The sequence below is a fragment of the Dreissena polymorpha genome, chromosome 5 (genome assembly GCF_020536995.1).
Source record: "Dreissena polymorpha isolate Duluth1 chromosome 5, UMN_Dpol_1.0, whole genome shotgun sequence".
Classification (NCBI taxonomy): Eukaryota; Metazoa; Mollusca; class Bivalvia; order Myida; family Dreissenidae; genus Dreissena; species Dreissena polymorpha.
Window position 1 is genome coordinate 18,205,479 of NC_068359.1, and position 13,710 is coordinate 18,219,188.

At 33.2% G+C, this 13,710-nt stretch overlaps 1 protein-coding gene across 1 annotated transcript in view; it reads right to left on the reverse strand.

The window, feature by feature from the left end:
- Positions 1-12,299, reverse strand: part of LOC127831080 (gamma-aminobutyric acid type B receptor subunit 1-like) — a 119,764-nt gene extending 107,465 nt beyond the window's left edge. The window contains exon 1 of the mRNA XM_052356067.1: positions 11,910-12,299. Coding sequence (XP_052212027.1) covers positions 11,910-12,299 — 390 coding nt within the window. The remainder of the gene's footprint in view (positions 1-11,909) is intronic.
- Between the last annotated feature and the right edge of the window lie 1,411 nt (positions 12,300-13,710).

Sequence of the window (13,710 nt, forward strand, 5' to 3'; positions counted from 1 at the left end):
ATATATATAATAAAAATATGTTATGTGTTTCTATTATACAATTAATCGATTTTATGATGCTTGTTTCAAACAGAAAATGGTAACTGATCGCACTTAATAAAATAACTCATCCTATTACGTGTATATCCCAGTAAACCATGTCTCGTAGGAAAAGAATATAAATACACATCTAAAAACTTTAAGTGTATTATCAATAACGTAAATAATGGCCAGCTTGTAGGGGAATTTTCTTTTCTTTATTTAAGAGTGTGCAAATCTAGTATCAGTTTAACGATCGGTATGTCCAGTTCCGAAAATTGGAATAACAAATATATATTAAGCATTTGCGTTACACACGGAAGTTTTATACATAAAAGTAGTTAATAAGATATCAGCTATGTCTGCCCGACTTAAGTTATTCATTGAAAATAATTGGCATTGCAAATATGTTCTTCCCATTTCACAAAATCTTAAAACAGCAAGCCCAAAAATTAAAGGACGTACTTGCAAACCTATTTTATCATATACAAAAACAAGCTTTGCAGGGGTATCGATTGCAACAGACCGGGATTTTCCAAAGCCCTATCAGATTTCACAAGTACAATTTAAACTTATGAGGCGTTCGCCATGGGTCTTATAAATATTGGGTGTATTAACATAAACGAAATATCAAGCGCACAAGCCGTTCATCATGTTTAAGGTACACGATCTTCAACAATAGACAAATACATACTAGTAATACATGCCATGGCCAATGCGTCCCAACAATATATACCAGAGTGCAAGCTTCATTTTTATATTATAACGGGTATTTGAACATAACATACATACTTTGGAATTTTTACAAGTTTAAGATTTATAAAAATATGTTATGTTAAAGGTTTAATAATCGTACGGTCAAATAAAACATTATATCAAATCGCTGAAGGCACTGAAGTTGTTCGCTATTGCATAATCTTAGTTTTCAAAATTATGTTATAGCTTTTTATACCGCAAGTTTGAAATGCACACAACCCATTCAAATTTATAAAGAGTGTGTCGCAAAGCACAGGTTGAGATGTGGGTGCACTGTTTATCCTCATATTAATGTTATAGAGATAACTTAGACAATGCCAACAACAATATGTCTCTCTTTTTTCGCAGATGGTTGCTGCACTGGCAGCCATCTTTAGAATTTTGGTTGCCTTGCTAAAGAATAACAAGCCTAGAATCATGTACATGTTGTAAAATGTGTATCTAATACTACATTTATTTTCTTTAAATTATTAAGCAACAATTTTCGTTCCCGAAATAATCTACGTGATTTAACTGTGTAAACTTTAACTCAATATAGATCTAGTTATCGACATACACAATAATTGTTTTGACAGATGACATCCGATTGATAATTTAATTAAATGTATGCAGATATAGAGAAATGTTAACAATCGCACAGCGTATTTTCTGTGTATGTTTCTATATTTCGATAACATGTGTTATAGATTAGTATACAATCAATATTTGTAAATAGTTATACTCGGCGAATCGCCGCATCTACGCGGCGTTACTCCGCGAATCGATGCCGAGGCAAAAACAGACGCGGCGTCACTCCGCGAAATTTCGCCGAGTGCCTCGGCATCATGCCGAGTAAATACGCGGCGAAAATACGTTAACAGAAGAATCTGTCCGCGGCGTAGCCGCGGACTTTGTTGGTTTTGCGTGAGCTGTACTGTATGTGAGAGCAAAATATTAAGCATTTGCGGTATTGGTTTTTGTAACTGTTCCTACTGGCTATGTATGTCTTTCAAAATGTGTTCAATACAAGTCAACTGACCACAGACTATGTGTGTAAAGGATGACCCACGCAAGCGGAACAATTTGTACTAAAAGAAATATTTTGATTACATTTCCGTAAGCGACTGTTAATCAGAAATTATTGGATTCTGGTACTTCACTGTATAAATATGAATTATATAAAATGAGGTAACTGTTTAATGGTAAAAAAATAAAATTATACTTTGCCCATTTTCCGGAAGCATAACGGCACATTGTTACTGTGCCTTTCATAAATAGATGATTAAACTGTACACACATATATCAAGAAAACACAACACCATTACAGTTTTAATTTTTCAAGTTTTAACTGTTGTTTTATTTTAAAAATAACACAATATGAAGAAATACGATAAATATAGATTCTTAAAATGTGTTATCACCGCCAAGAAACGGCAAATGTTAATTGTGACATATTTATATTAATTTTAGTGTAAGTACACATTTAATGGACTTTCTGATAGCTTCTTTAGTCCTCTTGAATGAAAGTTTAACCAATTTTACAATATAAAAACATCAATTAGGCTACTTAATACAGCAATAAAAAGTTATCGCATAACACTGTATTGAAGTCACAAAAATGTCATCGTTGTTCTGTATTGTACCATGTCTCCGTCGACAGTCGCATCCACCTTTACAAATTATATTTGTATCGCACAAGTAGTTTTTTATTTATAGATATAAACTCGATTTGGATTAATTTATTGCATCAATACATTCTTGGAAAAAGCTATGTCGGGTACTATATTTACACGGTTGTTTTTTGTTTGTTTATGAGCTCAATCCATAAAATGAACACTTAATTAATGCATGTGTTACTGCCTGTGTTATACATATGTTGAATCACGAGTATTGTCCACTTATTTTCAACTCATACCCTGGTGCAATCGAGTCGATTTAGTTAACGAAATCTACAAATAAAGATAGTACAGGTTTGCTATAGATAACTCACAAGTTTGTTTTGGAAAATGTTGATACATATATACTGTTTGTAAGTCATGGAAACAATTCTTTCATGGAGCGAAATTTGGTCCGATATGTACTGACACCATGCCGATTAAGATATGTCAATGCTTAACGTATACCCTTTCACAATACACATTTGCTACACATCAGCTAAAATAGCACCGAGATATAGGAGTGTTTACATTTTGTGTTGCAATATATATCACAAATTATAAAACATTACGATTGTATCGATATCAAACTGGTATTGTGTTTACATGAATAAGGAATTAAATAAGTATAATTCACTTGTCTAAATAATAATTTACCTTCATTTTCAGTGGAAAAACGTTTTACGGCTTGTAAAAATACTTACATTTATATTGTTTTCCCTATTTTAATTTTAGAAAGAACATATTATTTCCTTATATTGCGACATGTTTAACCAAAAAGGATTAACACTGACCGCCCCAAGTAGAAACACGCCTTTGACTAATGAGCAAGGAATAAATTGCACCGCTACTCACGTTCTTATTTCAAGTCACACAATACCAGTTATCAACTATGAAAAGCACAGGGTAATTACTGAAATATAAATCAGTAGCAGTGCTGAATTTCGAACAAATGTCACAGATAATCATAGTCCTTTACATAGTTTATCCTAATAGCCACTGGCATTTGAAATTGAACTCAATTAGATTGTGAAGATTGATTACATTCTCGCATTCACGCATCATTAAGAAAATCCATTTGTATAGTCTACTTTCAGTGTGTGCCTTTTGTCGCGTCGCTTGTTCAAATTTGATACGTTTGTGTAACTTATTAACCGCTCCGTAGGACAACAGCTTCGATCGATTAATATTTTAATAAACTATGCGCTCTAAAGTTGTCCGTTGATTGCCCAAAGTAAATCTATGTGCATATATATTTCATTCAACACACGTCTAGCACAAAATAGCATTATTGTTGGCACGATTATGTTAATACCTTTGGTTTAGAATACATCCTCTATAAATTCAATATGTATTTACGATTGAATATTACTATTCATGGCAGAAATATATCGTTACTAACACTATCTTAACTTATATAACAGTATAACTCATTAGCTAGAACTGAAAACAAATATTATCGTTAATAGTAATAGTTAATTTCCAACGAAAATTTAAAATAATGCATGTTATTTAGCAGATCTATTTATAAGGATTGTTGGCAGAAGTGCAAACGTTGTGAACCCCAAATAAAGGTAAAATGAAAAGGTTAAAAATGATTTCAAATAGCAGGTGTATAATGATTTCAAGTGGTAGGCTAAGAAAATATCGCTTGTACTTTGTTTGGCATCTTGCGTGTGCTTCCTGACAAGTATATGATGCTTTATTTTTTTTTAACTCTAACAGTTATATGTCTGTTGCTCTAGTAATCACACGACCGAGGAGTAATTAAAAAGGAAATAATGTAAAGCGTAATATATTTGAATAGCTTGTTTTCAGTTTGATTTGAATGTTTCTGCTACAAGGATAATTGTATTTACACAGACGCGTTTTATTAATGAATATGGGCAAAGTGTGAGGTTAAAGCATCCTTAAAATAGTTTCAAACCCCGCTTTGCATTTGTTTTGTCCTTTGTCTTAATGTAATGCAATGCGTAACTTACTTTTTATAAAGGACGTTAAAGTGATGATAAGCATGCCATGACCTCCTGCTCAGTTTCACTTGTAATGAATTTCCTCTGTATTTAACTCTTTTCCTCCTTCTTATTCGAAAACAAAGAAGCTGTGCGAATAAACGCCATTATAAAACTGTTTTATATTACAGGAATGTATCCGACAATGTCAGGCAGATATTGGTTGTCTTATTACCCACACTGAAGATAATAATCCACTTAATTGATGGTCAATTAAATGGTCGTTTACTGCTAAAAACAAGAATTATCTGATTTAAAATGAATACAATAATAGCTTACAATTACAAATCATTAAAACATTCGGTAACCATGTGTTGCATATTTGAAAAGCACCTTATCTTGATGCCAACTTATATTTTGATAACGATTCATTGAAAGCCTTCGGTCGAAAAGGGACATAATGCTAGTCCTTTTAGCACCTTTTTAATTAATGATAGAAATAACGTTTGAAAACTAATACATACTGAACCATTGCGATCACAATGATGTCATATATATGGTTCCCGTTATGCGCTTGTAAGTTCCCGTGTAAGACTCCCACTGTTGGAGCGATTGTAATTTTTACCCAAACACACACAGTACTGGTTCTATAATTGAATTTAACTGAGTAGTAATTTAAAGTTATATGCGATGAATGAAAGCGACGTTCAATAAATGAGTTTAAGTGTTGCTTCTGATTCATGACAATTAATACCATGTTCGATCCTTGGTGTCGTCAAAATGTTAATCACAACAGAAGCTGTAACGAAAAATTATTACTAGACCTTGCGCCTTTAGATAAAAATTCTGCATCTTTTACAACCATAACCGGCTGTGAATTTACACGTGCGGTCATGCAACTTTCTCCACCAATAATGCAATACGTTCATGCAACGGGTAATACGTTGAAATATTAATATTGGTCCTGGGATAGATTGTTAAAAATAACGATATGCATGCGACTGACCGCAGCCGCTTGTTTACATATCAAAGCAAAACTAACATATTTTGTTATGCCAATATCGTTCAAGGCATGAACTAATTTCCGCTTTATTACAGGCAAATACCGGATTGTTTTAAATCACATCACATAATGGAAGCCATACATAAGTGCAAAAACCCAGTATTGGCCAGTAAATGAGTAAGATCAGATGGAGTTGAATATTTCTTGGATTATAACGAACTATGAGCCACACTATTTAACGTTACAATAGTTTGTTTTTTTAAAGGTTGAACATGTTTTGTACATATACGAAATAGAAATCTCCACATCTTTAATAATGGCATAAAATTGACTAGCTTCGTTCCATTAACAATTTTGAGCTACCAGGCTGGTTAATATTACGCTTTAGGACCCTCAATTTGTCTAGGATAATTACCGATCATGGTATGCGTATAAATAACAATAATGACAAGAGTACATAAACGAGTTCATTAATTGCATTCTTATCATTTGTGACTATTATGTTAACATCAATGACGTAAAACGCACGATCGAAATGAGAGTGTATTTAGTTGTTGTGCTCTCACGTTAACACAAATAACGTAACTAAAAACTCAAGAAATTATACTGATTCGAATGGTATTGTAAATATGTGTAAACTGTATTTGTATATCATGCTTTGCGGTATTTAAAGATTGTTTACGATTTAAAAAAATGCCATGTTACTACACAATATTTATACAAACGAATTGTATACCTTTACTTCAACGTAGATGACTGATATTTAGCTATTATTCAAACATATGGGTTAACTTGTGTTCTTGTGATAACCAAAACATTATAACAACCATACGATTGAATTGTTCATAGGCATCGATACATTCCTCATGCACAATATTAATTACGATCAAATATCTAATGAGAGAACACATATATTACAGCATAATCAGAGTATAAAGTAAAACTTTTCAATACGTGTTTCTTCATGAATAGTTGAAACAAAAATGATAAGATGCAACACGCAAAATGTTTTGTTTTTATGACACACACACATATACATTATTGGGCAACGTGTATATTCATAAGTAGTTATTAATTAGTATTGCTTATTAATTAAAAGTTTCGATTGAATAAATGAACTATATAAGACTTTGTCCTTGAGTCTTAAATGTACTATGGTTCAAACTAAATTATAAAAAACTAGTATACTAAATTTGCGTAATATAAAAACTGTGGTTTGTCATCAACTGCAAAAGATTTACTTGGGGCCGAACATTTTTGTCTATGGTCATCCACAACTTGAAGTAGATATTGCTTCTGATCTTCATTGCGTGTAAAACTCGAATTGAACTCTTGAACTAATACCACCCCACGTTCAGCCAAGTCATCGACAACTTTTACAGATGGCACTAGATGTTTGTTCTCGTGATGCTTTTCCGACTAACTGGGATCAACCTTCAAGAAATCCTGCGATATGCCAAAATAGTGAAAAAAAAAAGTTAGTGCTCTTTGAAACAAAGTTGCTTAGTTTCTTTGCAGTCGGATGATCAAATGGCTGTATTCGCTTTAGAGGCTCATCTGAGACTTCAACTTCTAGGAGTGCCATTACCAAGTAGCGCTTCTCCTCTATAGTGACAGCATCGTCAAAAAAGCCAATGACAACAAGAGTTTCAGATAGAAAGGTGGCGCTTATAGTTGTGCCTTGGCAATTTCAGTGTTTGGATATTCATTCATTCATTTATTGTACATATGTGGCCACCGGCCCAAATACAATATGCAATCTAAATACATAGCAGCATTTATGTGCACCTGACGAGAGTCACAATACAACCATACACATACCATATTTCTTAACAATTAGGTCTTTACTTATATTATATATTCTTTTACCGACATTTACGTTATCATACAGAAAATACAATTTGCACTGTTCCAATGACGTTATGAATGTGTACGAGGTATTTGCTATATTCATTGTAAATTAAAGGCATGTGATAACAAATATGACGTTTTATTTTTATCATTGCTGTCATAGTTAATCAGACTCGTCCATAAGATTCGCTTATAAACTTAACAAAAGTCGCCTACCCGCAAAATTTTCTGAACTATGACAGACCATATGTCAAATTAATTAAAGATTAAACAAAAAAGAAATGCTCGTCATTTGGCCTTAATCTAGACTACCTATTCGAAACGAAATAGTAGGCAGTCTCAAGGCACAAGCAATAATGTTACTATCAAAAAGAACATTACAAACATCATGTTTGATTTATATACCGTATGCTATCGAAAAAAGGTCAACAAATTTAAACAATCCGCTATTGTACTAGTCATATAAATATAGACATAAACTTTACAGAAAATATTAATTGTCATATATAGACATAAACCGACGCCTCTCTTCTAATGCATAATATATAAACATAGCAAAATTTTGAATGGTTGTTACATTCCTTGTTGACATAAGTCTATTAAATACATCTTGACTAACATCATTTAAGAAATGAAACGGAAAATACTTTCTTCTTAATTCTGCATATAATGGACACACCATAACAACATGATACTCATCCTCAACACAGACGTCACAATAAACACAAGTTCTATATTCACGTTCCAAGTTAAAATATCTACCTTTCCTAATCATAAGGTTATGTGAGCATTGCCTAAAGTTTGCGAAACATTTCCTGAATTTATGTATATCAATAGCATTAACATACTGTTCAGTACCAAATTCACCTTTGTAATTGATGTAATGATACAATTTACTATTTTCAACACACCGTGCTCTCCAATTTACAATACTTTGATTTCTCAGCTCCCTAGCATAACAATCTAAAAACAGCTTCTCATTTACAACTGCCTGTGCCTCTCATACATAACCAAAGCCATTGGAATACAATGAGTTTCTAACATCAGTTACCCAGTTACAATAACCTAAACTATTATAATACATTAACATGTTATATGTAAGGCGTGGGTATCTATAATTTGGCATACACAACAACCTAACTCGAGAGCATTTATATAAGCCTTAGGCTTTCGATGCAATCGAGCTAAAATAAATAGGTTTAAACTTAACTAACCTAAACCAGTATTTTATACACCTTTTTGCTGATGATATATACATTGGATATTTCCCCAAATCACCAAGTACAGCGTCGTTGCATGCAGATTTATTGGAACCTAGGAAGCGTTTACATGCATACATATGTACAGCTTCTACTGCAGGCATAGTTTTAAGGCCCCATAATTCGGAACCATACAATAATATTGTCGCAACTTTACTATCAAACAGCTTAAAGAAAGTTCTATAAGGTAAACACTGAAACTGTTGGAGAGAATCAAAAAGACATAAAAGAGCTTTTTTAGCTTTCAAGGACATCGCCTCTGCCATTCTATATATTGATAATTTAGAACTAAAATATACTCCAACATATGTAAAACCATTTACTATCTCAATTGGTAAATTTGCATAAGACCATCTCTCATTTCTAGAAGGACTTCCGCCTCTCTTAAAACACAATATCTTTGTTTTTTCAATATTAACACTTAACTTATTGTTAGAACAAAACGTTTGCAGGACATTCAGTTGCTTTTGTAGACCAATGACTGTATCTGACAAAAGTGCAATATCATCGGCAAACATAAATAGAAATATTTCTACTATTATATCTGGAAACAGTTGTATACCGCGGATATTGTTTTCAACTAATAATGTATGTAATTCATCAATAAACAGAACGAACAAAATCGGACTGAGCTTACAGCCCTGACGTAATCCTAAAGGACACGAAAAACTTTGGCTTAAACCCTGTGATGTTCTAACACATAATTTTACAGAGACATGAATTGATTGTATAACATCAAATAATTTACCCTGTATACCTTGCTTTTGTAAAATATTATACAGAATAGGTCGATTCACAGAATCGAAGGCTTTCTGGAAATCAACAAATGCAACATAAACAGCTTTTCTCTTCAAACAAAAATATTTCTGAAAAATTCCATATAACACATATGCATTATCAATGGTTGAGTGCGCCACCCTAAAACCACTTTGAGATTCGTATAACCTGTCGTACGCTTCAGCATAAAATGTTAGTCTCGTTGTAATAATCGATATATAAAGTTTACTAACAACATCGAGTAATGAGATACCTCTATAGTTATTTGTAGAATTAATATTTCCTTTCTTATGCAAAGGTACAATGATATACTTAGTCCAACTCTCTGGGAATTAACCTGTCATATATAATATATTGAACAATTTACTAAGAAATGGCAATAACACAGTTTTACCATAGATAAGTTGCTGCGGTATAACATTACCACCGACAGCCTTCTTAACATTAAGACTTTAAATAGAAGCATATATTTCTTCATAAGTTATACATGAATTAAATATAACGTCTTCGATATGGTCGATAATGACTTGTTTGTCGCCTAACTCTGCCGGTGAGTCATAATTGGGCAGAGTAAAAACACCCTTAAAATGTTCGTACCACTCCTCCAGTGTAATATTTGGTTCGCTGCGTGGCTTGCCCGTCAGTCGCCTTATATACGCCCAGAAGTCTCGGTTACATGTCGATTCTAACTTGCTTATTGTCCGCTTATTATATAAACAGCGTTTTCTCTTACACAACTGTTTAAAATATTGTTTAGCATTGAGATACATTTCTAGATCGTTATCTGTTCGACTACATCTAAAAAGTTGTAACAATTTCCTACAGTCACGTTTGGCCACATTACATGTCGCATTAAACCACGGAGTTCGCCTATTTACAAAATTTCGTTTTACTCTCTTAAAACGTTCACTACATTTAACAATAACACCCTCAAACTCACTGATTATTACATGTATATCTTCGTTCACATCGTCCAGCTTATTTTCCAATAGACAAAAATTTTCACTCAAAATTGCTTCTGTAAGCCCCTGCACATAACACTCTGCATTTTCATCGTTTATATGTTAATTACTTATCTCCCTTTTGTAATTTGACGTATTCGTACATGGCGCTTTACATTTTACACGCAATGACAATGGTAAATGGCAACACTCTGGATAGTCTAAAATAAGAAAGCTGTCTATATAACTAAACAGACTTTGTGACACAATGAAATAGTTAATTGTACTTCGGCCGTTCGAATTTATAAACGTGTAATCAGAACTTGCGGGTCCAAATCGACCGTTTACAATATAACACCTATATGCTTTACAAAAGTCAATCAGTTCTCTCCGGTATCTGTTAACTACGGAGTCGCGGTTTACGCGTATAATACCAATGTCACCATCAAGAATACTATCAAGATCCTGAAAAAAATGGAATATTACTATTGCAAACTATGTAGTCTAACATATCCGATGTGCGTGCGTTGAGATCTCCGCATATAATGTATTCTGCATTCGTTAAATTAATCTCACTTATAATATCTTCGATTTGTTGCAGAATTGACCTATGGTTATCACTCCGTTCATAAAGGGGTGACGACTCCGGGGGTATATACAAATTCATAAATATAACATCTTTATGAAGGTCAAATAATGATTTGTCAATTTTTAGTATAACACCGTGCTCAAAATTGTCTACAATACGAGTAATATATTTTGCGATATTGTGTTTAACTCCAACGACTACACCACCCATTGATATTCCGCCGACTAAAGACAATTGGGCCTTACAAAAATATAGTATATGATTTGTAAAATACTCCAAACAATAATCCGTGTCCACATCCCAAGTTTCCTGTAAACCGAAAATGTCATATTTTTCTAATCGCATACAAATATTAAAATTACACAATTTGGCTTTTAGACCTTCAATATTCCAAGTCAATATTCGGAGAATACTCGTTCCGTCACTTGAGCCTTGGCTGCACCCCTATATGTGAGTCACTTCATTTGGGTTACCCATGTCCATGACAACACCATCTGACTGCTCATTCAACTCCAACCGACATATTCAGACAAAGCACACAGCAGTGCAAGATCTAGCCGTGGAGAACAGTGTGCTGCGGACATTCAAACCAGTATTTAAGATATACTTTAGTGATGAACAGAAATACTCCTTGCGCGTGATGCCAAATTTATTGACCATAGGAAAGACCTCAAAAATGTCGACCACTGGCGCTTGAGTTTTGTGGATCGTATTGCTTGCGAAAAAGACACATTTTTATAGAATAAATGACCCTCGTCATCCAAAGAGCCCTGTGTATAGCACCAGGGTACCGAAACCGTCTGCCACCCAAGAAAATGATAGCAAGTTCAAGCATTTCGTATAAGTCGTCACGATGTTGAAATTTATTAAGCTCATAATGTGCAAACTTTATGACATCATCCTTCCAATGAGCGATCATATTTTTTATAGTGTTATCTTCAACTGCTATACAAATTTAGTTCTGGTCAATTCGAGGCCAAATTGTTTTGGAAGTGGCCAAACAACTCCATTTTATGATTTCTAGACGTGTCATGAACACTGAAAACATTTCCAATAATAATTTCTGAGATGTGGTGACGACAGACGAAATTAATTTATTATCGACCAAGATCGTTTTACAAGCGAATACAAGTGCCACCTTTTTTCCAGTATTCGAAGATGTTGTATCAAAGCAGAGACCCTTAATCTTGTCTCGTAAGCCCCAGTCATCAATAGTTTGTGTGATTGCTTGTGCCATTAAAGCGGCCGTGCCATCTTGGAGCTTCGGGACAGCTTTCAATTTTACCACATCCTGGCCAGAAACCAGAATCGGAAGTCTATCGACTTTACCTCGTTCTTGACCAGTAAAGTCATCCATTACATTACCGTCCAAATGAAAAAATATTGGAACTGCAGGACTAAATATTTCCTTGACTTCTGAGCGCAAAAGCTTGCGATGTTTCATGAGGGCTCGTTTTATAGCGCTGGTACTAATAATGACTTCTTCCAAATCTTGCTTTAGAGTGCAGTTTGCAGACATGTTCAACCACGTGATTTCTTGCTTTTGTTGGAATTCGGGCCATCTTCCATATCGGCAACAAAAAAGAAATATAGATGTCAAAACTTTCCTTCGAACTCGTTTTCTCATCAATGTGAAAGTAGAACAAAACCTTTAATACATCGCTAAATTATGGAAATTTAGAACTTTGAAAAGATCGCTTGGTTAAATTAACATTAACTGGAATTCAATTGTTCCATATTAATGAATATTATTAAATTTATATAAATTTGTTTCACAAACAATAGGGTATGCTTTAAACTGAAATTAACATTAATTGTTGAATATGTTGTTAAAAAATTATTGTGTTTAAAAGTAAACTTACCTAACTGCAGTATTCTTCGAATGTGTTCACCATACGTGTATACAAAACATTATGCGATAGGATTAATATTTACTAAAATCACACAAGTGTAGGTGACATGACCCGATAAATAAATGCATGCATTTACATTAATAGGTTCAAAGATATGTATTTGGTCAAACAATTGAATAAAAATTGACCGAAACAAGTATTTTTGATATTAAGAATCTGTTGAGCATGTTCTAAAAATTAATTTAATAAAGAAATATTTTGGCTACTGAGTTGTAAAATGACACATCATCAAATAGTTGGTTGGTGGAAAAGGAAAACACAAATAATTTTTTTTACATAAAAATGGTACCACTTTTAGCCTTTTTAATTTTTGTTTGGTTGAAAGATTCATCAGATTTGAAAAAATTCCCCAAACTTGTCAATGATTTCATTATGTACACTTATATTGACCTGTGTATCATAATATTCAAACTTTAATGTCTACGATTCAAAATCATTTCATTGAATATCAAAACTTCTTAGCAGGCGCTTATACATGTACATTATGCAGGCTTTCCGAATTGTGAGCAAATCAATGAATGCCATCACATATAATACTAAATATATTTGAAACAGTATGATTCAACCTGCTCATAACAATGAAACAGTATCGTTTCAACTTTACCCTAATAAAATGGGAAAATTATATGAAACTTTTTATATCGCTTAGCACGTCTATCGCCTATCAATATAAAGAATGGAAACTCCAGCTGCTGGAGCAGTATTGAATTCTCTTTATAAACAATTAGTTGGTCCTTTATTTAAGGCTAGTGACCGATTGCCAAAACAGTACAAAACAGCACAATACAGCACAATACAAACCAGGACAAATGAGTTTCAACAACAGGTTTGTCATAAATTCTCTTTAAAATATAAAACATCCACAACAAATATTTTTTAATGAATGCTATGTGTTTTAAACCATGTACAGGCAATATATTGGTACTCATATTCTTCCTTTAAACAATATGGGCTTCAGCATGCATAACAAAGTGTCAAGTAACGAATGAGATTACTGATAATTAAAGTAACACATAT